This window comes from Caretta caretta, chromosome 16 (assembly GCF_965140235.1).
Source record: "Caretta caretta isolate rCarCar2 chromosome 16, rCarCar1.hap1, whole genome shotgun sequence".
In the NCBI taxonomy this organism is placed as follows: Eukaryota; Metazoa; Chordata; order Testudines; family Cheloniidae; genus Caretta; species Caretta caretta.
In genome coordinates this window covers 17,352,365-17,379,800 of record NC_134221.1, presented here as the reverse complement: position 1 = coordinate 17,379,800, position 27,436 = coordinate 17,352,365, and the positions used below count along the sequence as shown (strand labels likewise).

General features: G+C 49.6%; 1 protein-coding gene across 1 annotated transcript in view; it reads left to right on the top strand.

Annotated features, from left to right (window-relative positions):
• Positions 1-27,436, top strand: part of SARDH (sarcosine dehydrogenase) — a 101,153-nt gene that overhangs the window by 21,775 nt on the left and 51,942 nt on the right. Inside the window, exons 9-16 of the mRNA XM_048823258.2 lie at positions 574-660; positions 923-1,013; positions 12,386-12,527; positions 17,747-17,830; positions 18,273-18,386; positions 19,613-19,751; positions 20,993-21,106; positions 26,509-26,656. Coding sequence (XP_048679215.1) covers positions 574-660; positions 923-1,013; positions 12,386-12,527; positions 17,747-17,830; positions 18,273-18,386; positions 19,613-19,751; positions 20,993-21,106; positions 26,509-26,656 — 919 coding nt within the window. The remainder of the gene's footprint in view (positions 1-573; positions 661-922; positions 1,014-12,385; positions 12,528-17,746; positions 17,831-18,272; positions 18,387-19,612; positions 19,752-20,992; positions 21,107-26,508; positions 26,657-27,436) is intronic.

Here is a 27,436-nt window from a genome sequence, read left to right as displayed (position 1 = left end):
AACACTGAAATAGGCTGTAACATTAGCTTCTTGCTGCCGCGCCAGCTAGAGTTATTTTGATTGCATCAAAATGTATCTGGGTTCGCCAAGGGTGGGGGAGGAACATTCTGGAAGAGACCCTGTCTCTCCTGGTACCGATCAGTCTCTGTCTGTTTCCACCAATCATTATCATGCCTCGTCTCTGTTCACAGGTCCCGATCCAAAGCCAATCACAGACAATGGGAATCTTTCCACTGACCTGAATGGACTTTGGATCAGGCCCTTATGGCATGTGCTCATTACCATGGTAACGGAGCACTATTCGGCTTTGATCCCTGCTCATTCATGCCCCTGTTCAAGGGGCAGCAGCAATTTCTTCTACATCCCGAGATGTCAGAGAAAGAGGGACCCTTGAGGTGATATTTTCAAGTTCATGCCATGTTGGTCTAACTCTGTTCTCACGGACTCCAGCGGGCGCAGAGAACACTTGAAAGCCCCACTCTGGAGCCGCGTGACCGATCTCTGAAACGCGTGGGGAACTCGTGGCTGGTAAGGGCTGTATTGATGGGTTGTGTCATCTTTTCTGCATTCTAGAATCGTTTACTGCTGACCATAAGCCCCTCATGGGGGAAGCGCCAGAAGTCCGAGGCTTTTTCCTTGGCTGTGGCTTCAATAGTGCGGGTAAGACAAGACCGAAGGAAAAAAGTCAAAGTTCCTTTCTTTTAGCCAGAACAAAACCCCATCAGCTTCATGGAGGGGGAAGACTGGGCTCAGGAGAGGGTTGTCCCGGCTGGAGATGTAAGGGGCTCCCCATCTTGCATTCGTGCCACAAACACTTCCTGGGTCAAGCAGTGGGCGTTTTGAATGCACATCAGGCTCAAAACAACCAAAATTGATTTCTGGACTCCGCTTACAGTCCTCTCGTCCTTTTCTTTTTGCTTAGGGATGATGCTCGGAGGTGGCTGTGGGAAGGAATTGGCCCACTGGATAATTCACGGGCGTCCCGAAAAGGATATGTACGGCTATGATATCAGGCTAGTATCTACCCTAACCCCGAATGTTTCCCCCCTGTTCTGGCTAGATATCACAGGTCAGTTCTAAAGGAGACTGCACGTGTAGGAGGAGCATTTTGTTCTGCTTTGCTCCTTGGCAGGAGCTGGGAGTGCTGAGGTGGCTGCATATCCAGCCCCATTGAGCTGGGGCGGAAACATTGCACATTGTTCACGTTATTATTTATCTTACAATAGCACTCAACCAAAAGGAAGGCTCTGTTGTGGCAGGCACTGAATGTGCACATCAAGAGAAGGGGTGCCTGCACCACCGAGCTCTCTATCGATCTCAGAGGGGAACCAGAGGTTAAAGGGATCTTAAGTGATTTGCCCAACATCGCACACAGCCGGTGGGGCAGAGCAGGGAATTGAGCCCTCATCTTCTGAATCCAACTTGAGGGCTTTAACCACAATGCCATCCTTGAGCCGTAGCACTGAAGTACTTAGATGAGTGGTGGTCATTATTAGAGAGGGATCCAAAGTCAAAAAGCTCAGATCCAGATAGCCATTCATAGTAGGGGTGTTTGAAATAGTATGGGCAGTCCCCAAACTTTCAAAAATTATGAGATTTTTGTAAACTATCCTGATTTTTAGGGTTTTTTTCCTTTGTCACTTGGTTTGCGAGCCTCGAGGGTGCACTGGGGTCATGTCTTCGAGTTTTGCTCCGCAAACATGAGTGAACCAGAAAGTGTTCTAAATAAAAAGACAGCTCCGATTCTCATGTGTTTATGTGGCTGCTGGAACTGGGGTTTTCATGACGACGCCCTTTGTCATGAGACTCTCAAAACAATCACAAGCCTTGGCAACACTGAAATCCCACCCCTAACTGGATCGAGTTTTTGCAAATAGCCCCATTCATATCTTTTTAATGGACCAAACCAAAGCCCCCATCCCAAACACCACCTAATCTGGGGGTGTTTGGAACCCCTGTTCTGAAGGTGGTGGCCTGAGCCCATGTCTAGCCAAGCGGGAGTGTTACACCTGTGACCAGGTGCCCTTAGGGAGTGTGATCCTCTCACACCCAAGAGGCAACGTGCTGTGTGCTGCTCTGCCTCCAGAGAGATAGAAACTCTTACCTCACGCCCAACCTTGGGGGGAGGGGAGGGATTTAACTGTGCAAGGGAGGATGGGCTGTCAGGGATTTGCTGATCTTTCTGTTGTGTCAGTAATTGCTGAAAGTGCTGCATTCCCTCTGGCCAAAGGTTTCTAATGGGGGTGTGGGGGGATTGGACTCCTTTTCAGTTACTCAAAGTAAAGAAAGAGTTTCTGGAAAGATAAAGCCTGCACAAGGTGATTTCCTCAGTCTGGCTTCAAGTCAGTTTCTTCCCAGCTCCCTCCCATCCCCTCTATGCGTATTCAGGTGGAAAGCAACATGGCAGGTCAGGCAGAGACCTTCCCTACCAGAGCTATAAATAGAGAGATGGGGCTGGGGGGGGGGAGGGTCTGAGGACTCAGCTGGGCTTGTACTTGCTTGTGGACCAGGAGGCTGTGGATTGAATTCCCCTGGCTGCATCAGTTGATGGATCTGGGCTCTGGGCTCTTACTAATGCATAAGCAGTCTGGCTTGGAGAAGGTGGGGAGGAATGTAGCGCTCTCAGGAGCCAGAAGGTCTCTTTAACATGCTCAAGCCCCAGCTACGCACGTCGCATCACGAGACAGCATAACTGATGGGCTGGGCAGTTCAGGTAATTAGATGCCTGACTGGCATCAAGTGCACCTGGAAAATTGCAGGGGCAAAGTAAGAGACATGATTGAAGCCCTTTTCAAATGCTGGTCCTATTGCATTCGATTGAGGTGTAATGGAAATGGAGGCAATGCATCTGGGTGAATGAATGGGAGCTGTTTTCCTAGATGTTGCTGGGTGCCCAAGCTGGGCCAGTTATTACGAGGTAGTTTTGCTCACGCTGGCTTGTAGTCAAAACTGGGTGTCTGCAGGCCGACAATTCTGATTTCCCTGTGTGCACAGGACCGGTCTCTCGGCAGCTGCCCCATCTCTCTGAAGAGTTGGAATTAATTACACTGGATCGCTTTAATGAATTTACATGTTGGGTTTATCTCATTTCCTCCATTGCCTTTTCGTGCAAACAGCTTCCATCAGACACCAGGAGATTGCAAGGATGAGAGGAGACAGGGTAATTATATCTGGGTGGTGTTGCTGGTCAATTAGCGCAGTGCCTCATCCTCTTAGTTAATAATTGGGGTGACGATTTCAATTGGCGAAAGATTATCTTCCCCCCGCAGCAGGACATGGGCCATGAGGTTTTCAATGCGCAGATGCAGGCTCTGTAATTGGTTTTTCGTTTTCAATTATACTTTATTGGGTTTGTTGTTTTAGAGGCATGACAGGAAAAAAAAAAGCTGTCAGACGTGAGCTTTAAAAGGCACATCGCAACAAAAGGCAGACCCCGCACAGATCCACTGGGCCAGGCTAGTACCATGGAAAGGAACAGTTCACCTTACTGTCAGCAGGGGACAGCAGAAAAATACAGTGTATGACCTTCCTGCTCCTAGCCCTGCAGCCGGTCCCTCTTTAGGAAGTATGCTGCTTACAGATCATGGAGATCATTATGCTGGGAAAGAACCTGCTGCGATATTAGAAAGGGCGCTGGGCACTTACGAAAAGCCGTGTGGGGTTTGTCATCCAGATCTGAGCTTTGCTGTTTTGTCTCATCTCCGTAAACTGCAGCTGAGATTCTCAAATTTAATGAAGGGATTTGGGTTGTCCAGGCAGCTATGACAATCTCCCCCTCCATGTCTGATAATGATCCCGCAATCTTAGCATGCACACAGCGTCGAGTACAGAAGCTTTCAGCTTGACAGATCCGAAAGCCCTTTAAAAACAAGTCTATCAAAATTTGTGACTTTGTGTGACTCCATTGGCTTTGATGGAGTTACACCAAGGGTGAATTTGCCTCACATACATAGGCACATGTGGATCTGTCACTTCACCCACCACTGACAGACAGACACCTCTGGCTGGAATGTGGCAGCTGCTGAACATTTCACAACACGTGAAGAATACCAGAACCAGCTGAAACTGCCAGGGGAGCAGAGCATAATTTTCCAAACAGGGATCTGGGCAGGGCAAAGGCTTGGTATGGAGCTTCTTATAGCTCCTGTGCGTGATGGATTTTCTAGCCCCCAGGTTGGTTTGTGTCTCTGCCAGATGGCAAGTCGGACCCCAGCCCGTTTATTAGTTTGTGGTTCCTGGAGTTATGAACCCAGTGTTCAACCTTGCTGGGTTTTTTATTATATTTTTTAAAACTCCTCTTTAAATAGCTCTCTTTTCCACATATTTAAATATTTATTCTTTCGAATGCTCACTTGTAAATATTTCATCTGCTGGCAGTTGCTTCTCTTGCTTCTGTCAAATGTTCACTGCCTTACTACATGGGCTGAGGTTCCAGGAAGATGGCTGGTGGGTGAGCCATGATACGTGAAGTGGTGCATGCTGATATACCAGACAACTGTGGCTTTTGAGGCCCCAGTCCCAGTTCTCCAAGCAAGACCAAGTCCCAGAGAGCTGACCTGCCTGATGCCCATGATTATTATCCAAAAGGCTCTTTGCCAGTGGGTTTCCTTTCCAGTCTACGGGTCTGCATGGCCCCTGGGGCTCCCATGCCTAAGTGTCTGTGCTGAGTCTAACCGCTGATTAATGCAGGTGATAAGTGGAGGGTAGTGATGAGTATGAGCTACAAAACGAGACCTGAACTTCCCCAAATGCAAAGATGTTTAGTCCATTACACAGCAGGACAAGAGGCCAGATGCAAAGTATTTGATCCAGATCCCAACTGTCCTGAAATCCAGGGGAATTCAGCTCTGGGGTGTTCCCCAGCAGTAATCATAGGACTGGAAGGGACATCGAGAGGTCATCTAGTCCAGTCCCCTGCACTCATGGCAGGACTGAGTATTATCTAGGCCATCCCTGGCAGGTGTTTGTCTAACGTGCTCTTAAAAGTCTCCAGTGATGGGGATTCCACTACCTCCCTAAGCAATTTATGTCAGTGCTTAACCACTCTGACAGTTAGGAAGCTTATCCTAATGTCCAACCTAAACTGCTAAACTTGCTGCAATTTAATCCCATTGCTTCTTGTCCTGTCCTCAGAGGTTAAGAAGAACAATTTCTTCTCCCTCCTCCTTGTAACAACCTTTTATGGACTTGAAAACTGTTCTCATGTCCCCTCTCAGTCTTCTCTTCTCCAGACTAAACAAACATCATTTTTTCAATCTTCTCTCATAGGTCGTGTTTTCTAGACCTTTCATCATTTTTGTTGCTCTTCTCTGGACTCTCTCCAATTTGTCCACATCCTTCCTGAAATGTGGTGCCCAGAACTGGACACAATACTCCAGCTGAGGCCTAATCAGCGCTAAGTAGAGTGGAAGAATTTTAACTCTCAAAAATCACATGAAAGGGCTGCACATGTTAGCAATCCCCTTCCCCACCCCTCTCGCCATACCAGAGGACTTGTAGCAGGATGACAATCTCTGCAAACCCTGGCATTAACCTCAGCTGAGTGTTGGGGAGATACGGATCCCCCATTAGTTTGTTAAAAAATTGTATTAGTGGCAAGATGGGGGGTGGGGGGAAAGAGAAGTTCAAACCTCTTGTTTAAAAAGACCCCAAAGCCTTTTTTCTGTTGATGTTGTGGTCTGATCTGCTGTTTTCTGAGCGCCCCCCATCTCCTGTCCATGGAGAAAATGGGGGTGGGGGTAGGGGAGGGGAGCTGAAAGTATTGTTTGAAAAGGCCCTATAAATGATATTCTGTCTTGCCTGTTGCCTGATGTCTGGCTCCCCCTTCTCCAGACCTGAGAGCTGTGGGATGGATGGGAGCCACTGCAATTTTGCAAGACACGCTCCCCTGCTTGCCAAAGTCAATGGATGGGAAAGGTGCCATCGGTAAGAGAGGAGGAGGCTATTGTCGGTGAATTATAGGTCTCTGTTAATAATAATAATAATAATAAAAATTATTTAATGATATGAGCATGTGCTGAAGTAGCACATTCCTTCAAGGAGCTTTTCTGTTTGAGAGATGAAAATTATGTCCAACAAATTTCAGATGCTTTGGGTTTTATGTCTATTTCAGTCTGGAGAGAACTGGATGAAAAGTGTAAAGAATATTCATGGCTCTTTCCTTTTTCAGGCAGTGTTGCACCAGAGAGGGGCACTTGCCGGCCAGCTTGACTTGCTGAAGGCTGAACAGAATTAGGCTGAAATATCCTGCCCCCATGAGACCATATGCTGCCCCCAGTTACACTGGTATAAATCTGCTTAAATCAGGGCTGCAGAATTTGGTCCATGCAGCATAAAAAGCATCCATCCCAGAAGTGAGATCAGGGAACAGTACAGCTTGGTCGCATATGGTGTGAGTCGGTTCTGCTGTGGTCCATTGTCTCACATACTCTATTTCTTACATTTGCTTGGATAAAGAACAGATGAGAATTCTTAGGCTCCATCTCACCTTTTAATCTGCAGAGACCTTCAAGGGAGGCAAAGACGCAAAGAACCAAATTCAGGATCTCGGTTTCTCCAGTAGAAATCCACAGCTAATCTAATGAATGTAGTGTTGCTATGGGAAGCAGTGTGTCCCAGTAGATGGTGCATTGGATTGGGACTTAGGAGACCTGGGTCCTTTTCCCAGCTCTGTCACTGCCCTGCTGAGTGACTTCAGGCCAAATCATGTCTCCTCTCTATGCCTCAGTTTCTTCTCTGGAAAAATTAAGATACTGATATTTACCATTTTTTGTAGAGTGCTTTTGAAACCTCTGGATCCAAAGCGCTGTATATTAAACGCTGCTATGGATTTAGACCAGTGTAATGGAGTTAAATATGGCTATAAAAAAAGATTGAAACAAACCATACTTAACCTATTGCATGAGTAGAGTCAGAACCTATGACCTTCAGTATCTGAGCACAGACTTCAGCTAAAGCAGGAATTCCTTTAGCTGACAGGACTAGGAGGAGCTGAGCCCTTAAAAAACCAGCTATTAGAGGCACACACCACACATTTTACAAGCGCGTCACTGAAGCATCAAGGCCTCTCGGACACGGATGCGTTAGAGCGCATTACGCCCCGGTTTCTCTGAGCGCTGATGCACATTCACTTATCCTGCATGGTTCCGGCTGCGCGATGTGGTGGCGGTGGGTCTTCCTTGTAATCAGGGAGAGCTAGAAAGTGTCTTCTTCCAGGGTTAGTTGTATTTTCCCCCTCTCTGCTCCTGCTTCATGTCACTAGTTCCAGGCATCCTCCCTCAGAAACGACAGCCCGTTCTTGGTGCTGGTTTGAGGCTGATACCCGGCTTGCAGTACTCTGGGCGGGCACTGCCTTCGGGCTTTGATGGCATCTGACAGTTGATGATAATGAGGGCGAAATGGAAGGAAAGACAGCAGAACTGTGTCAGGGAATGGCTTGGAAGTGTTCAGATTGGCCCAGTCTCTTGAAGGAGGTAGCTTGGCTCTGAGCTGAGGTGACACCCGAATAGTGCATTGTGGCACCTGCGAGGACAGGCATGCGTGGTGAATACATTTGTACCCAGCTTGGGGGCGGGGGAAGGGGAGGAGACTGAATTTATTACTGCCAGGCACCCAGTCCAGTCACTCTGCACCTGTGCAAAGGGAGTGTGAAATGTTGCCACTCTGGGGGTGGTGGCATCTTGTGCTCCTTTGGCCCTGGTGCAAATGGCAGCACAACATGCAGGGTTGTGAAGAATCAGGCCCACCCTGTGCAGGGGTAGATGACCACACAAGGTGCAAAGAGGAGGCTGGTGAAGCTCAGGAGGTTTTCAGACCTGAGTCGAATCCTCAGCTGATGTAAATAGGCCTTGAATCGAGTGGCGCTACCTTGGTTTACACCAGTTCAGGATGTGGGCCAGCCTGCTCTGAAGGGCACAGAGAGAATCCATTGCTGTAAGCACTGGTCTCGCAGCTTTTCGACGATTTTCTTTAAACGAGACCCCCCAAGTTAGTGGGTTTCCCATTTTTCTTTACAGCAGTGACATTCCAGTGGCCAGCCCATGTGCGAAGGAGTTGTTCAGATTGCTAGAGAGAGTATATATCCCCCCAAATCAGAGCATGCAGTCAAGTCCTGCTGGCGAGTGGGTACAATCACATCAAGTTTCCCAGATCATCTTTGGATCACGGTCCTGTTCATACTTGACCCTTCCGTCTGGAATGAAGAGTTACATCAGAAATCAGAACCAGTGCTTGGGTGCATCACATGGGAGATGTAATCAAATAAGTCTGCTGCTGTTGGGTTGGGTGGTTTTTTTTGAAGAGGGGGTATTACCCCCTTTTAATAATCTGAATGTCTTTAATTGCCTAGCGACACTGACATGGCAAGAAGTCTGAGCGTCATTGATGAGCCTCTTTCAGATTTACACCCACGTGGGCTGTCTGCTCAGGACTCGTTAGCCTGTTGAGAAATGCGAGGACACAGCTGAGGTGTCTCTTTTAGAGTCCATCTCTCTTTTTTGGGGGAAGGTTCTTTTGCATTTCCAGAGCAAATGCCATTTCCCCAGGGTAAAATGGCTTCACGGTGCAGCATACAGGAGGGAGAAGGAAAATGCTGGAGCTCTCTTTCCAAAATCACCCCATTCCACTGGATAAACTGGGCCTTCTTAGTTCATGCTAGGAGCCAGGCTCTTCAGCCCAGTTCTACAAAAGTATTTAGGCTCCTAATTCCAATTGAAATCAAAGGGAGTTAGGTGCCTAAACACCTTTGAGGATCTGGGCCCTCATCCTGTGCAAATCCCGTGAGGAAGGGCCAGTGTGGAAGTATCCTCTGTAAGAGTCAGATCGCGCCCACTGCTACTCCAGTCTGCCCCTTCATGCACCAAGGAAGAGTCTTTGGGCTTGTGCCCCCACTCCCATTCATTTATGTGTGCCCTAGCCCGCAATGGAGCACCCAATGTGGTTAGTTATTCTCCAGGCTGATAATTAGAAAGTGGGGTGGATCCAAACACCCTGAAGCAGTAGGGAGGTTTGAAATCTGAACTTGGACCAGCATTTTGCAAAATGACTTTTTATATAAAGGACCCAGATGCAAACCTCCCTCCCCCCAAAACCACTCCCCCATGCTTGTGGGAGTTCAGGGCCTGGGCTTCACTTTTGCAGCTTGAGATGATCTCTGATGATAACACGAGATGTGAATTTTCAGGATCCTGACACCCCCTTAGCTCCTGAGCAGCAATAACTAAAAACCAAACGTTACACCAAGGAAAAGCAATGGGGTTGTGGGGGAAAAAAACCCCAAACATTTCCCAGGGTTTGGAACTGGAACCCAGACCCTTGAACTGTTCAGAGGCTGGGAGCTGTGCTTTAAAGATCTGATACTGACAATTGAGGCCCCAAATCAGAACAGCACATTCGCATGTGCTTTAGTCCCACTGAAATCAAGGTGATTGGATTGCTTTCCTGCACTGGGGCCTTTATGAGCTCAGAAAGCCGGGCAGAGATCTCTTTGCCCTTTGCATTCCACTCCCCAAACACCGCATGGCTTTCTTTTGCTTTTCCTACATTGCTTGTTCTCCTTGAGGATCTTTTGTGTGTGTTGGGGGTGGGGAGGTTAAGTATTATTTTTAAGATCACAGTACATTTGGATTCATCCATTCACTTTATTGCTGCCTCAGTTCCCCTCCCCTGCCCTATCAGCACCCATTGGGATATCCTGCCCCTGATTTAATTAGAGATTGGTCCTGCTTTGAGCAGGGGGTTGGACTAGATGACCTCCTGAGGTCCCTTCCAACCCTGATATTCTATGATTCTTCCGCACTCATCTGGCTGAGAAGACGCTCACGGTCTCACAGGTAGCCGCTCTTATCAGAAGAGTTTCTGAAAAAAGCTTGCTTCTGCTGCTGGGCCCGGCAGAGCTCAACATCGACGCTGCCCCAGTCATGGAAGCTAGGAAGCTAGATGGGGTCTCCTGCTAACCGATAAATATGCCATTGAACCACATGCACCTGCAGTGGCTGCCAGCTCAGAACACTACGCATGACAGTCTGGTTCATGAACCTTCTTGCCACGTGGACCAAGGTGCCCACACAGATCAGGGTTCCTCAAAGGAACTGCTGCTAGATGATCAGAATGATCAAAGCCAAGCCCCAAGGCTGACTGGCTGTTTCAACTCAAGATAGATAGCTGTGTGCAAAGCAGAGGCTTCATGGCTTTATCTTTCCCTGGGAAGCAGTGTTATCTGGGGGGTCATAGCAAAGGTTTGTGAATTAGGAGGCCTGAATTCTATTCCTAGCTTTGCAACTAACTCACTACGTGACTTTGGGCATGTTGGTTAACCTCCATGCCTATCTCCCCATGCTTAGCCATCTTTGCACAGCACTACCTAAGTGCAAAGTGTTCTCGTCGCTCCTATTTGTCTATCTGGCATGAAACGCCTGCATGAGGAGAACACAGAAGTTAGGTTCTCCCCTCCATCCTGCATGGAAAAGGCCCTTTTGATGCAGAAATTACTAGGCAAGAGTCTCTGGCCTGTGTTATGCAGGGTGTCAGTGGAGAAGATTGTAATGGTCCCTTCTAGCCTTATAGTCTGTGAATCTATGTCCTGGATTTACACAGGGAGGGAGAGAGTTAGTTTAAATTTTCTTGTCAGGGTCAAAATGAGGTGTCAGCGTTGCTTTCTATTGGCCCTATGCCTCCTCCATTGTGTGCCCCACCCTAATTCAAGAGCACACTCATCCCTTTTCCTAGCATAAGAACGGCCATCCTGGGTCAGATCAGTGGTCCGACTACCCAAGTAGCCTGGCTTCTGACAGTGGCCAATGCCAAATGCTTCAAAGGGAATGAACGGAACAGGGCAATCATCAAGTGATTCATCCCCTTTCGCCCAGTCCCAACATCTGGCGGTCAGAGGCACTCTTCCTCCATCGTCTTCCCAGGGTCTGGACACCAGCAGGGCTCCTTGTGTGCAAAGAACAGCATCTACAACTTGGTGCTTAGCATGTTTCCTCCTAAGAGGCTTGATTAAACCACAACAGCTGCCTCCACATCTGGATTTGGGTAGATTTTTTGTTTTCTTGTTGCGGGAGAAGAACAGACAGCCCACCGCGTGGGTAGAGAGTGAAAGAAGATGGCTCCTTCATGCTGTGCAGATGGGCCAGGCTGGGTTATAGGCTCAGGGGTAACTGCCCCATGGCCCCAGGTGAGCATCTGATCCCACAGTTCTTTGCGGGATGTTCAAGGCATGGGGATGTTTTCCTTTCTGCAGTGCAGTCACCCCATAAAGGGACAAGAAAAGCTTTAAAAAAATCCCTTCCTGCTCTTAACCTTTCGGCCTTCCTTGCCCCAAATGAGGCTCCCTCACTGTCTCCTTCCCGCTTCTCGGTCCCTTCTGACAATGCTGAGTGAGAGGAAAGGGCTTGGTTAGGTAGGGAGCCCAGGGGGCCATGTGCCTGGCAACCTGTGACCAGAAGTAGGGGATTAGTGTCCTAGGCCCTCGCCTCAGGAGACTTGAGATAACTAGTCCGAGCTCATCATGAGAAAACGGGTTGTTTGGCCTCTCTCTAGCACTTCCTATATGATTCTACAGCCCCTCCCGCACCCCCCTTCCTCCCAGAAACACACAGTCAGGCATACTTGTAATCAGTTGGCAGCTCTGTAGAAAGGGCTTCAGGATGGGTGTAGCGGGGGTCTGGGAGGCACAGGCCAGGCGCCGTACATTGGCAGAGCTGGGGGGTGAGAGCAGGACTGGAGTAGGAGGGGGCACTGTGGGAAGGCCAGGACTGAAATAACAGGGGTGCTATGAGGCAGAGTCGAGGGGCAGTGGCAGAGCTGAGGACGTGTGTGTGTGTGGGGCGGGGGCGGGGGAGCGGACGGAAAAGCAGGGAGCTTTCAGGCCGAACTAGAGCTGTGTGAGCACTGGGCTAGCATGCGACATGTCACGGCAGGCTGAGGGGAGTGGCAGAGCTGCGTGTGAGCAGCTTGCGTGGTACCCCGACCTCTCCGCCTGGCAATCAGCTATGCAGGCCCTGGGAAGTGGAGAATAGTTGTGGTACAATCTGCTCTGCGCCCACACCCTCCTGATCCCTTCCCTCACATTCCCTCTGCCCGGCCTGCCCCTGACACCCTACCCCAGGGGGTTGGGAGCAGGGCCAGCACAGAGCCCTGATGTCAGCTCTGCACCGGCCAGGGGTATTTTCAGGGGCCTGCCTTCTCTGTTTAGGCGGCAGGCTCTTTCACTATGTGTACATACAGCACCTAGCACAAGGTGGCTGTGAGTTCAGCTGCAGACTCCAGGGGCTCCTATAATCCAAGTAACAATGGCTTCCTCCCTTTGTTGTAAGGTCGCATGTCCCTCAGAGCACGGGCGGGGAGCTTTGCCTCTGAAGGTCGCCTTCTCTTTGCCTTTCAGGAGGTTTCACCGCTCTCTCACCGCCAACAACCGCTGGATCCGGGAGCGAAGCCACGAGTCGTACGCCAAGAACTATTCGGTCGTCTTCCCCTACGACGAGCCGCTGGCTGGGCGCAACATGAGGAGGGACCCCCTGCACGAGGTCAGTGCCCAACCCTCCCGGGAAACGCTGGCTTGAGGGCATGGGGGAGCAAGGCACCCAGCTGCCTCTGGTAGCAATGTCAAATCTAAGCAAGGCTTGTCCATGAGAACATGCCGCAGCCCACTCACCAAACTTTGAGGGGGCAATGGCCAGGCCTGCCCTTTAGCACCCAGAAAAGCAGCTGCTTATTTGGTCGCAAGGGGAACCACTGCACAATGCAAAAGGCTACCCTTGTGGCAGAAAGTGACAGACTGGAGGCAGGGACGAACCAGGGACCTGACCCATTGCTGGTGTGACCCGGCACCGCTCCCAAGAAATCAAGGGCACTGTGCCCAAATACACCAGTGGCGAACTGGGCCCTGGGGTCTCCTGCATGATGGTGGGTCTCTTTAAAAACCAGCCCTTGCTCTCCCTGGCTGTCTCGCCAGCCCGGCTGAGTGACGCGTGGAGATGGCAGTGTGGGCGGCCGGCACTTTCAAGCAGATGGCGCTGTATTAATAGCCAACTACTGCCTGTCAGTTTCCAGGCCTCTGTTGCCCAGCTGTCACTGCCTGACTCCAAATCCCTCAGGAAGGTCGGGCTGGCGTGGCCAGAGCGAAACTGTTCTGTGGCAGGAAACCTCAGGAAGGAGGGTTTCTAAAAGGGAAGCTCAAAAGCTGCCACTGACTCTGTTTCTCTGCTCGGTCCCAAGCCTGGTACTGGGCTGGTGCCGGACTGTTCCCGGAGACACTTACCAGGCAGACTTGAGGGGGACTGAGAAGAAGGGACACAGGACCTTAGAAATGTGGAGACGGACCTTTAAACAGTGAGTGCTTTCCTGGGATTGCACCAGGTCCGTGCCTCATTGGAAAAGGTTTTGCAGGTGCTCTTGGCAGCTGGTTGCTCTCTGATGCCTACTGCTCTTTGGTTTTCTGGAGGGGCGAGCTCTCTGAGTGGTTAGAGTCCAGACCACTGGCTTCTCTTCTTGCCTTTGCTGCTGACCTCCTATGTCATCTTGAACCAATCCCTTCAGGCCAAAATTTTCAAATTTGGGGTCTTAAAAAAGAGGCCTGATTTTTCAAAGGTGCTTTGCACACGCAACACCCACGATTACCATGGCTCAGCACCACCAGAACCACCTGCTTGCAGCCAGGGGACCAGGTTCTGGTCTCATTTACACTGCTGTAAATCTGAAGTGACTCCATTTACCTTTGCACCAGTGTGAACAAGGTCAGAATTGGAAACCAAGTTTCCTGAGCCAGTTTCAGCTGGTTGTTAATTCCGATCCCTCCATTTACCCCCACTGTAGCGCAGAGCCTTGAGCAGCGATACAGAAATTCCTTCACACGCACATCCCACTCTGCTGTCAACAGCTTAGCTGGTTTCTGTCACTGAGAATGCAATTTTGTTTTAATAGCATGTCTAATACATGGTGCCCATTTGAGTGACAATTTGGTATTTATACATTAAGCACCAAAACATGGGTGTGTTTTATAAATAGATGTGAATAATTTCTAAAATATTCAACAATAAATATTCTTTTTTAACATAAACACAAAACAAAAATATCCTGATGGTTCACTTTATTACTATGAGTAGAGACTGTTTTGGAGGGGGGAACAGGGAAGAAATTAAAAAGGGGGCATATAAATATTAAATCAGAATATTATTTTTGCTACTTTAGAAATTTATGTTGGGGAAAATCTGGCCCTTGTGCTTATCATCAGTCAGTTATCAATCAACCAATAACCCAAACTTTGGCACAGTGCATATGGAGCCTGCGGAACTCCTTGCTACAAGATTTTATTATATTATTACTTGACTGCAGTTAGGCTGTTGGTGTGCAGAGATCACTGCCTATCATCCTGACCAATACTGTCTCATTGTTTCTGTTCCTTATACCCTGCCCATCTGTCTATATCCTTCTGTTGTCTCTTGTCTGGTATTTAGATTGCAAACTTATGGGGGCAGGAGCTGTCTTTTCGTTCTGTGTTTTTACCGCACCTAGCACAATGGGATGTAACTGTATTAAAATACACATTGTTTGCCTTCAGATCATTAAGCCAACTCATAATTGTCTGTGGCTGGAAGAAATTTCATTCCCCCAGCTACTCAAACACCTGAGTCCCTCTCCCCGTCCTCCCCCGCAGCCCAATAATTAAATAAATAAGACTCTGTACTGGCTACTGCTGGAGGAAGGACTATATGGAGTTGGTCCCAAACACCACTTCCTACAATCCCATTCCCTTTTATAATAATCCAATTCTGGTCTGCACCAATTAATAGATTTTAAGGCCAGAAAGGACCTGATATTCTGCATAACAGAAGCCATAGAAATTCATCTAGGTCTGATCATTGTTGTTTATTAACTAGCTTGTTAGAAGCATTTTTCAATGAAGCCCGCTATTCTTTCCCCTTTGATTCTTATGGTGCATAGCTTACAGAAGCTTGAATTCACCCATGTGCAGACCAATGCATTGCTAATGTCCACCTAAGTCCTTGTGCTCGTCGCCTGCACAGAGTGAATTGTTTTGTGAGGCTCCTGTCTTTTGTTCCTTCTCTTCCTTTCATCTTCTGCTCTCAGAGTAGCCCCCATCTAATTAATGCTGATAAAACCAGGAATGTCTGGGAAGGGTCACCCTGGGGTGGTTTCCACAAATGCTTTCCTGGTGTGTCTGGTGCTTCACAGGGCAGTGAAAATGCAGGTTATGCCATGCAGACTCCCCTGAGATAAGCCACCATCCCAAACCCACAGCGTGGGCTCTGTGGTTTTCTAGCTCTGTGTCCCTACGCTATTGATTTCTTGAACCCTCAGCACAGAGAGATGGGCAAATAGCTGCCAGCATGGAAATGCCAGGTCTGGAAAGCAGGTAGAACAGACTGCCGGGTTGGTCAGATGTCTGACCATCCACACCGGGGCCTGACTTCATCGCAGCAGATGAGTGCCATGGTCCCAGAAAAGCCAGACATCGGCTGGCTAGTACATCAATGGCTCACCAGCTGCTGTTCTGCATATCTGTGTAATTCCACAGGGAAGGTCAGACAATCACACCCGTGCTAACACAAATCCTGCTACTGCGAATAACAATCACACTCAGCACTTCCATTGTGCTTTTAATTTTCCAAGTGTTTTCCAGCTGTCAGCTAAAAAATCTCCTCCTCCTCTTCTGGGTGGCAGAGAAATATTTCCACTCCTGCTTTTCAAACAGGGACACCCTGAGGGGTTCGTGACTTGCCCAGCGCCACAGAGGGAAGGAATGTGACAATCACAGAACTGGAAGGGACCTCGAGAGGTCATCTAGTCCAGTCCCCTGCACTGGTGGCAGGACTAAGTTTCAGGGATGGTCTAGATAATACTTGCTCTTAAAAATCTCCAATGATGGAGATTCCGCAACCTCCCTAGGCAATTTATGCCAGTGCTTCACCACCCTGATCGTTAGGAAGTTTTTCCTAATGTCCAACCAAAATCTCCCTTGCTGCAGTTTAATCCCATTGCTTCTTGTCCTGTCCTCAGAGGTAAAGAAGAACGATTCTTCTCCCTCCTCCTTGTAACAACCTTTTTACACACTTGAAAACTGTTATCATGTCCTCTCAGTCTTCTCTTCTCCAGACAAAACAAATCCAATTTTTTTCAATCTTCCCTCATAGGCCATGTTTTCTAGACCTTTCATCATTATTGTTGCTCTTCTCTGGACTTTCTCCAATTTGTCCACATCTTTCCTGAAATGTGGCACCCAGAACTGGACACAATACTTCAGCTGAGGCCTAATCAGTGCGGAGTAGAGCGGAAGAATTACTTTTCGTGTCTTGCTTACAACACTCCTGTTAATACAGCCAAGAATGCTGTTTGCTTTTTTGCAACAGCGTTACACTGTTGACTCATATTTAGCTTGTGATCCACTATGACCCCCAGATCCCTTTCCGCAGCACTCCTTCCTAGGCAGTCATGTCCCATTTAGTATGTGTGTAACTGATTGTTCCTTCGTAAATGAAGTACTTTGCATTTGTCCTTACTGAATTTCTTCCTATTTACGTTAGACCATTTCTCCAGTTTGTCCAGATCATTCTGAATTTTAATCCTGTCCTCCAAAGCACTTGCAACCCCTCCCGGCTTGGTGTCGTCCGCAAACTTTATACGTGTGCTCTCCATCAATGATTTAGATAATGGCACAAAGATATTGAACAGAACCGGACCCAGAACTGATCCCTGCGGGACCCCACTTGTTATGCCCTTCCAGCACAACACTGAACCACTGATAACTACTCTCTAGGAACGGTTTTCCAACCAGTTTTGCACCCACCTTATCGTAGCTCCATCTAGGTTGCATTTCCCTAGTTTGTTTATGAGAAGGTCATGCGAGACCGTATCAAAAGCTTTACTAAAGTCAAGATATGCTACATCTACCACTTCTCCCCTATCCCCAAGGCTTGTTACCCATCAAATCAGGTTGCCAGAATTAGAACTCAGCAGAGCCTTGCTCTCAATTCTTTGCTCAGACCAACCTGTCTCGGAGCACAGAGAGAGCGTGGTGGGGTGCCATGTGGCATTGCTGACCTGGCTGCCATGCCAGTTACCTATGCCAGGGTTGATCTTGGTGTCACCCCTGGCACAGACTCTCTGGGGTTGGGAGTAGGGCAATGCCTCTGTAGCCTGCCCCAGCCTGATCAGGCCCCATGTTAGATCTTTACTGGAGTTCTTGCTCCACAGAGAGTTGAGATTTGAGGGCTGGTGTGCGATGGCACTGTGCATGGTATACTCTGATATCAGAGGGGGGTGCTATCTGTCCTGTGCTGCTCCTTTTGGGCCGTTCTGAGGGTGCAAAGTGAGTGGAAACCTCCCCCTAGTTCCCTGCTAGAGATCCCCCAGGCCTCAGCATCTGTAGAGCTAAGAAAGCTGGCTCCCGTTCTCTGCTGCCCCAGTGCAGAGCAGGGAGAGAGGTGTCAGAGCAGAGAGGAGTGAGCAGGGGGCGTGACCATAGTGCAATGTACTCCACCAATCCCCAGCCGGCACACAGAACCATTTTTGAGCTGGTGCTAGTTAGAGAGCACCCCTTAGGCTGCTCTAACCCGCACCAAGGCTGGAGCCAAAGCCGGTTTCCTGACAAATTCCCTGCTCAGCTGTAGCCAGGGCTACAAGGGATACAGCATGGAAAGTGACCCTGCGGGAGGAGGCCGGTTTAATTAGGTGTTCAATGCCCAGATGTTTCTAACACACAGCTTTTTATGCCCCACGTCCATAGGAGCTCCTCCAGCAAGGCTGTGTGTACCAGGAGAGGCATGGCTGGGAGAGACCTGGCTGGTTTAATCCGCGGGGCACAGCTCCGGTAAGCATAGCAGTGTTTCTCATGCTACCAACCATGGGGTAAAGCCATGGAGACCAGTTAAATGGCATCCAAAGGCCTGTGATGGGACCCGAGGAAACGTGTTTGGTGTGTGTGTGCGTGTGCGTGTGCGTGCACACGCAATGGGCGTGAAATGCTCCAACACCCGAACCTCAAATCTGAACCTTTTCCTATTTCAGGAAGGGGTGGGGGAAGATAGAACATCTGAAATCTGCTGGTCGGATTGGAACTTGCATCTGCAGCCCGATCCAGCACGGCAAACGGGCTGGTTTCCAGGTGTGGTTTGAACGTGGCGGAAATCTCATCAGAATAGTTTGCAAACCCAAACCCACCTGCTGGTCCCGCCCCCTCAGCCTTTTCCCTAATATTTCACTGTCGATTAATTTCCTCCATTGTCCTTTTCTCCTCCCCTCTTTGTTGTCAGATTTTGGATTACGACTACTATGGTGCTTATCATCAAAAACCCCACGGCTCCTACCTCTATAACCAGCTGCTAGGGGATGAATACACCTTTGATTTCCCACCTCATCACAACATTGTGAGTAGAAAATGCTTGCTAGTCAATGGGCTCCTTCTCTGGACCATTCTGCTCTATAATTCTATCGTGGGGAACAAACTAAGCTGCTTGCTGTGGTCTTGTGGGGCTGTAAGGCATTGGGAAGAGGGACTCTAACTGTCTGACTCTAACTTTGGCCAGGGACCAAGGATAACTGCAGAGCTGTAGTAAATGCTTAATAAACATCAGAATTGTTCAGGCTTGAATTCACTCCAGTCCCCTGGATTCAGGAGTAGCTGGGCGTTATGGTGGGCAAAGGGGGTGAATTTCTACAGCTCGGTGCATTGTGAAAATGGAGTGGAATGTTGTTTTGGGCCAATGTGCCCAGTGCATGACTTTCAAGGCGCTTACAACCAGGTTATGTCTAAGCCCTCGTTCTTCAACCACACCCGTTGCGTTTCCTTTTTGAGAGATGAGTCTGCAGCAGGAGGGTGAGTCTTGAGAAGAACCCGTTGCGGAAGGAGAGCAGAACCATTGATCTTAAAACCATACGCACGTACCACGTAAGCTGGGGTGGGGTTAGAGAAATGAGACCGGGAGCCACACCATTATTGCTCGTGTTTGTTTTGCAAAACCCAGCTGGTGAGGTTTGGAAAAACTGAATCCTATCCCCGCTTTCCCCATCTTTACTGAAAAATGCCTCCAAGCATGAAAAACACCTTCATTGCATGATTGGAACCTCAGAATAAACAAATGGCCAAATGGAATTTTATTGTTACTTTCCTAAATGAAAGAGTTGCTTTTGGGTTGAGAACGTGCATGGAAAGGACTTGACTTTTTTTTTCCTAGCAAGTTTGTAAGCTCCACAAAACAGGTACTTAAAGTGGAGAGCCCTCCCTCAATCTGTAGTGTGTTATTGTTGTAACACTACGATCCCCCTATTCAGAACGTGATCAAAATCTGTGCAATTGGGAGATGAATTCTTTGACAAGATGACACCAACTCAAAAGACAAGTTATTGATGTAAGAAGCAGGGTACGAGCGTGTGTGTGGGACTGTGTTGTTATCAGGAATGCTCCATTTGAATATCTATTTTTAAAGGAACATTTAAAAATGCTACAGAAGCTCAGGTACGAGTCACATGCCCGCTTTTTTTGTTTTGTTTCTGCCGCCTCGTTATATAAATGGTTTTCATTTGTCTTGACGACGCCCTTTGTGGAGCAAGAAGAGGGTGGCTTACTTTCACCTGGGTGTGCTTTAATTTTTAGATCAAGAATGAATGCTTAACCTGCAGAAATGTGCTGGCTGTCTTTGACATGTCTTATTTTGGCAAATTCTACCTGGTTGGTCCTGAAGCAAGGAAGGCGGCCGACTGGCTGTTTACTGCTGATGTTAGCAAGTCACCAGGTACTGCTTCAACCTTGTTATTTCAGCTACAAGTTGCCAGTTTTATTGATGTTTCTGCTGAGCTTGGTACAAAAAACACCCCCCTGCAAAATTATATCTTTGATCAAGACATACGTTGTTTGACCTGAACTGTCAATTTTCAAAATTGTTTCTTTCACTGAAAATGCTGGAAAGCAGCTGAGTGTGAAGGTTTTCCCTGCCCTCTCCCAGGGCTGCATTCAGATCTCCTTTACACTGGTGTAAACCCCATGATTTCTGAATCAAGTGCAGTTAAGATTAGAATCTGACCCTCGGAGTCCAGTTAAGATTCACCGCTGGGCAAATGCATGCAGTGGAATAAGCAGTGGTGACACCTAATGGACAAATAGGCTGATGTCAGTGGGGAGTTTGCTAATAATCTGAGTGGAAGAATGATGCATTTGGGATTGAATCCGTCCTCTCTTGCCCCTGTGTAAACTGGGAATGGCCCCTGAAGTCAATCAGACAGCACTGATGAGACAGGAAAATCAACCTCATTCAGCTGTAATTCTTTGTTCAAATGCAGTTCACCTTTGAAGGTGACCAATTGATGGATTCAGGGCCAGATCCTCAGATGGCATAAATTGGCATGGCTAGGTGGACTTTGGGGGAGCTATGCTGAGTTAAATCAGCTGAGGGTCTGACCCTTAACTTGTGCATTCCTTTTTACTCTCTAATTTGGACCTAAAAGGCTAATGCCATTTGCTAACTTTCAAAGCCCTTGCTTTCCTTTGGAAGTCTTGATTCTAGTGGTTTCCCACCTGGGTTCGTGGTTTGCTTTAGACTTGCACCTACACTTGTTTGGCTGATTCTTTGGTAGTTGAAGGGGCTGTGAATTAGCTCATTAACCTTTTCATTTCCAGAGAGATGGCTTCAAATCCCAGCCTACACCAGAAGGGAAAGTTGAGTTGCTGAGGTCTCCTTTCTGTTCTCCTTTTGTCTTCTTCATGCAATTCAATGTGATTAGCTGTCTCTGCTCATGGGAGGCCTAACTCCTGAATAATGGAGAGGGCTGCCTATCAAGATCAACTGTAGAGTGGGGAGGGGGAGGTCTGAGTGAGCTTAAATGATGCTACACAATCAGGGGCTGCATGGGGATGGATTAGTGATTAGAAGGATTCCAATGCCTGGTTAGATTTTTGTATTTTTCAAACATGGCATTTGTGAAAATGCCGTTGGAAAGTTTTGATCCCCAGTGCGTGTCTCTTTCCTCCTGGTTCTAGGACTGACCGTTTACACGTGCATGTTAAACAAACATGGTGGCATTGAGAGCGATCTGACCGTCAGTCAAATCAGCCCTGGGACCCAGGTCTCTTCACTGACCCCAGCGTTTGAAGGTAAAAACATCAAGCATTTAAAAGCAGAGAAATAATCTGTTGCTTGCCGTAGACATAAAAGTTCCCTTGGTAAATATTAGGGGCTGATGGGCACTTTCAGCTTAGTTAAAATTCCCCGTGCAGCTTCATGTACAATTTCGCGTTCCCCTTCACTTCCTGTCCCAAACTCTTGTGCAGCGTTGCTGTGCTCTGTTAAGTAGCTGGCATATCCGCCTCTAAGGGGCACATCTTCACTGCTGTAAATTCTCATAGCTCTGTTGGCGTCAATGGTGTAAACGGTCCTCACTCCTTTGAAGTCTATAATAATTGACACCAGCTGTGGACCTGCCCCTAGGTGTCTTGCTGCATTGCTCTCACTTTGTTGCTGGGCCCAGCTTTCAGTCAACCTCCACCCACCCACCTAGACAACGGGGCTGGATTTCCTGCCCTTCCTGAAATGCATGACCAAGGCCTGAGTCCCCCAGGCTGGCTGCAGGCCCGTGAAAGTCATAAATGCATCAGGCTGCAGGCCTCAACCCGTGTTAGGCCGGGACACAACAGGGCAATGGGGAGACTAGGGGTGTGCTGGCAACCTTCCAACAAAGGGCTTGTGTCCACTGCCTGGCAGACATTCCCAGGGGTCATGCTGGCCTGATGTTCTAATGGCTCTTCACAGGGGCCTGGATTCTGTGCCCTCCGGCAGCCCCTGGATGCCAGGTCTGAGGCCATAAAGGGTCACAAAGACAGCAGCTTTCCCTGCTGGGGAATACCACAGCATAAAGAGGAGTCTTCCCTGGGGCTAGAACAGCCCTATGCCACCTCATCTGGCGGCCCCAGTGCAAGATGAATGCTGGGAGAACGGTGGAGGGGGACAGGAAAAGAGGGGAAGCTCACTGTCCTCTAGCTACTCTGTGGTGCTAGTTGGCTCCACCAGGGGAACCACTGCAGGCAGCATGAGTCAGAGCAGCCCTGGGGCTGCTCTAGTTTATATCAGGGCTGTTCTGGTACCTCTCCACCACCAGTGTACAAGAGCCATGGAGTTTGTGAGCAGCCACTTTACCCTCCATCCTGGCTGCACTGAGTTTGGCTTGGCCGCAGCCCAGAATCAGGCCTGGTCTTCTGTTTTCCATGAACGCTGAGCTTATCCTTCACAAGCTGGCTCCATCAGCAAAGACTTGAATCAGCCTCATCCGGTTCTTCAGTGCAAGCCACGTGGATGGTGGTGGGATGGGTTTGTGGGGTACTGTAGGGGGAGCCCCCAGATCCTGCATGTGGCTGGTGGGCCAGCTTGCTGAGGAGCCGGGAGCATGACAGTGCTGCGACCCGCCCCGTGGAAGCCAGTCGATTTATATCAGCATTACAAGGGGAAGAGGCGCTGCAGGTTCAGTTTGAGGCCTGCCAACGGTGACAGCATCTCTTCGATTTCCACGACAGCTGAAAGGGAATCTTGTTTCTATTGGCGAGCGTTCGGAGGGTGATTGCATTACTTAATACTAGCCACCTGGCTTTTCTTCCCCCCATCCTCTTCATCTATCAATTGGTGTAACCGGATTAGCCCTCCCTTTTGCCCCCCGGCACTTGTAAACCAAGCAGGTGCTTATTGGCATTATTGGGTTTCGTTGGGAGGCTGCTGCTCTGAATGGCTCTCAAGCAAGGGTGACCTCTCCTGCAGTCCTTCTCTGCTGCAATAAAGGGGAATTAGAAGGGAGCAGAGCAATTAGCCTGGGTGGGTGGGAGGCGAGGTGCAAAATGGAATTAGGAGGCTGCTGCGTGGCGGATGGCATCTTGCTCGTCTACAATGGCTCCGCCAAATGGTTTTGCCTCAGAATCCCGGGTGTCTGTTTGTAATGATCCTGCTGCTTCAGCAGAAGACCAGACACTCCTTGGGGTGGCACGCACACCGGAAAAGGAGAGCTTGGACTTCGGTCCTGCGTGAAAACAAGGTGGTGGGTCACAGCCCATTTCTCCTCCTCATAAACCCCACCACATAGTGGGGCTCGCTTGGCCTAGGAGAAGCCTGGGACTAGAATAGCTGGGGGGCCCTGCAGGTCGTGAGCGAGGTGCAATGGCAGCGTTATAGGCGGGGTGGAGGGGATGTCTGCCGAGCTCGCAGGGAGAACGTCTACACAACCCCTGCCCGCACTTTACCTGGCTCCAGCAGGTGCTGTTTCTCTCTCCCTTTGAGGTGCACTGAACACAGACACTCACACCCCTGAAGAAGGGAGGGAAGCCGCTCGGGGAGCTGCTGTGTTTGATAGGTGATGGAGGAGTTTAATAAAAGCAGATCTATTTTTCAATTACTGTAGGTGGCTGCACTTATTAGCGTTATGACAGATTACTGGTGTGCAGAGCGGTAGAGGCAGGATTGATTATGGAGCATTAATCAGGTCCCAAATCCCTTCTCTGAGTTGGGCATTTCCCCCCTCGGTATTGCCGACTAAGTGCAATTTCCCACTACCACGAATGCAGCAGAAACGTTGACCATGGCATAATCCCCATGCCCTATGGAACAGCCCCAACTGACTCCTTGGCCTCATTAACCTTGTAACCCTGGCATGGTGTCAGGGGGAATTGCTCAGCGATGAATGGGGAAATCCTCTTAGCTCCCCTTCCCCACCATTCTTATTTCCCCTCCCACCATCAGCATAGAAATTGTCCCTGCTTCATGCTGGTCAGTCAGCTGGCACATCCCTCTGAATCCAAGTGCCCCACGAGGCCCAAGGCCGTGCGGAAGGAAGCCCGGAGAATGTGAGCTTGAGCCTCTGTTGGACCAGCGCCCTGTGCGGCTATTGATGGGTATAGAACACAACCATTCTGTTCTGGTAGCATTTTATACCCACTTACGCTGGCGTAAATACTGCACCGAATTCAGGGCCCTGGAGAACCAGGCCTGTATCTCTGTAAGAATTTTCAGTACCATTTCCATGACCTTATACGCAGAGGGCTTGTACTACAGAGCCTGGGCTGGTATAGCTACGCCAGAGAAGCCGTGTGTGCATGCTTGTCTACACTACAGCCGGATAGCTGTGTCAGCAGAGCCCCCAAGAGAGATGCAGTGTAAGCTGATAGGAGGAGTTCTGTCTGCATAGCTACACCACCGCCCTGAACAGCATTAGCTCTGCTGACAGAAACACTTTTCCACTGGCTGAGTTGTGTCTACACCGGGGAGTTTTGGCGGCAGAGCTGTCTCAGATTGTGGGTGTGATGTATTTATTTTTTTTCACACTCCTAGCTGACATTGCTGTGCTGGCAAAATCTTGTGATGGAAACCAGGCTGACAGGCCAGATCCTCAGCTGATGTAAATCAGCATCATTCCATGGACTTAGTCAGTTTACTCCAGCTGAGGATGTGACCCTGACTGAGGATTGCCTTTTCCATCTGGACCTTTCTAGTGATCTCCCAGAAGTGAAGGTCATGCAATAGGACTGGGAAATGCACTGTGGCAACACCCCGCCTCGCTGTCCTAGGGAGTTTGATCACAGTATGGTTTTGCTGAGTTTTTCCAGAGGCAGCTTTCAATTCCTGCCCTCTTTGCATCCCTTTGGATTGAAGGTACAAAGCGCAGGGGACCTATGCAGCTACATTTCCACTGCGTGCACACAGCCAGCACTGTCACTGTCTGTGGAAAACATGCGTGCGAGGACAAGGCAATTTGTCACTCTCTCCATGTATCTGGTGGAGGGGATGTCAGGAACCGGGGTGTGAGCATGTACCCGGGGTAACTGTAGGCTTGCACTTCTCGCTCGCTGAACATCTCGGTGTCGGGTGGAATATTACATCTTATAGTAGGGCAAACTGGGTGAAAACATGGCAGCTCCCAGGGTCCTCAGCGGAAGATTTTGCTGTTTCAAGGGTCCTTGACAAAAACTCTTGCCGCTTGGAATTACCCAATAAGCTCTTGGGTACAGAATCCCGGTCGAATTGAATGGGAGTGCCACATGCTGAAGGATTGCATGGCTGGTACCTGGTACTCTGAGAACTCTGAAGATCAACTGTAGAAAGAAAAGATCAATTGGGGAGATAATAGTGCCCCTAAGCCAAGCCAAGGAAGCTGTCTGCATAGGAAAACAGCACTGTAGCTGAGGGTACATCTGCACTGGAATAAAAGCCCCATGGCACGGCCGTGGTTGGCCTAGATCAGCAGGCTCAGGCTCAGGCTCAGGGGGGTTGGGCTGTGGGGACGTTCTGTCTCGGGCGGGAGCCCAAGTTCTGGGACCCTCCCCACTCATGGCTTCCCAGAGTTTAGGCTCCAGACCCAAAGCCTACAAAGCCGTTTTACAGCCCAAGCCCTGTGAGTCGGCTGACCCGGGCCAGCCACGGGCATTTAATTGCTGTGCAGACATCCCGGAGGTTAGGGTCAGAGGCCCTGCGTGCTTGCATCACGCTACCCTTGGACACTAGCTCTTAGAGCGACTTGCAGAACACCAGAGTAGTAACCCTTCCCCCCACAGGGAGGTGGGGGGCTTTTGGAGCTGAATGGAAGGCAGATTTTGTATTTGGTATTTTCTGGTTCTCCCCAACCTGCACCACGTGTCAGGCTTTCACACCTGGGCAAAGTGTGTGTATGACTGCAACTAGATGGGACGAGGTGAGACAATCAGGTCCAGGGTCTATCTCCATTGGGTGAAGTCAGACCATTAAAAGGGTGAGGAAAAGGAGCTAATCCAAAGCTTTGTCCAAAACTTCAACTTAGTATCAGGTTTGATTATTGTTGTTGTTCTATTTTGCTGGTTGATCTACCCTTTCTGGTGCTGCAGAAAGCAGAAGTGATGAACAAAGGAAAGATCCTGGAGATCCTCTGGCCCTCAACTTTCTCAGACCTCACCCCGGCCTTACTGAGGAAAAACTCCTGCTGGGCTTGATCCCAGCAGGTGCTGCAGAGCCCTCAACTCTCACTGACTTAAATTTGAATCGAGGGTGCCCTCGTGTGTACTATAAAACCATCATCATTACAATAATTGGGTACATTGACGAACAAAATGAGGCCCAAGTTTGATGCTGCAATAGCCAACAAACACTAGCCTCTGATTGCCAGAATCTGGGATGGGCGACAGGGGACAGATCACTTGATGATGACCTGTTCTGTTCATTCCCTCTGGGGCACCTGGCATTGGCCACTGTCGGTAGACAAGATACTGGGCTAGATGGACCTTTGGTCTGACCCAGTAGGGCCATTCTTATGTTCTTATGTTTAGCTGCTTGCAGAATCGAGCCCACTGGCTTCAAGGGGAGTTTTGCCCGAGTAAGGACTGCAGGGTTTGCCCCTTTGTGGGAGGCTCCCAGCCCAGTTTGGCAGACACAAGCAGCTCCGAGAAGCATCTGGCCTCTGGAGCGCTTGGCCAAGCTGAGTGTTGAGCTTAGCTGATCCCCGTGCCTGCGTGTGGAGTCTGCATGGCTCAGTAGCTGGCGGTGTTCCTTGCAGGGGATGGCTATTACCTGGCTGTTGGTGGAGCTGTTGCACAGTACAACTGGTCGCACATCACCACGGTGCTGCAGGACATGAGGTTGCAGTGCAAGCTGGTCGACTGCTCCGAGGAGCTGGGAATGATCAGCATCCAGGGGCCGGCAAGGTAAGCCCCGAGAGGCTGGAGAAGAGACCAGGGTCCCCTGTTTCACTGGCACTGAATTGAACACTGTCCAAATTCCTCACCACTTCTGACCGAAGCCAGGGGTCTGGAGGTGAAAGGCGGCTGCACTGATGCCTTGTAATCCTGATTGCCTAAACCCCAGGGAAGGCTCTGGGGAGCCAAGTGGCATGCAGAGAAAGGGGTCTTATCTTACCCTAAGGCAGGATGAGAAGGGCGAATGATATTGGGCTGGATTGTGGCCTGCACTGAGAAATGACGGGGAGCTCGCTGCAGCAGGACCCTGACTGGGCCAGCACCTTTTCTAGGACAGCTCCAAGCCCTTTTCAGTGGCTGCAGGGTGGGCTTCCCGTGTACTCTGCAGTCTGTAGTATGTGGGGGTGGGGCCTGGGTGGCTAGCAGGGGGCTCGCACTGGGGCTATTCCCAGCCCCTGCACAGCGGGGCTGTCTCCTCCTGCTCCTTGTGCGCCCATGCAGGGCCTGGCACAATCCATCCCACAGCAAACTGGGGGACACGGTAAGTGGCGCATGCCTGTGTGTACTAGGACCCCTCCCTAGCTGTGCTAGGGTGCAGGAGGGGCAAAGTGAAATGACCCCTTCCGAGGAGGAGAGGGGAGGAAGCCCAGCATGCTGCCTGCCCCACCTGCTGGAGTCCTGTCTGAGCACCTGAGCCAGTGCATTGCCCGGTGCTGGAGTGGAAAGATCTCATCAGGTCTCTCCAGGCACCTGCCTCTCCTCTCGTCACCCATCTCCTCTGTGCTATTG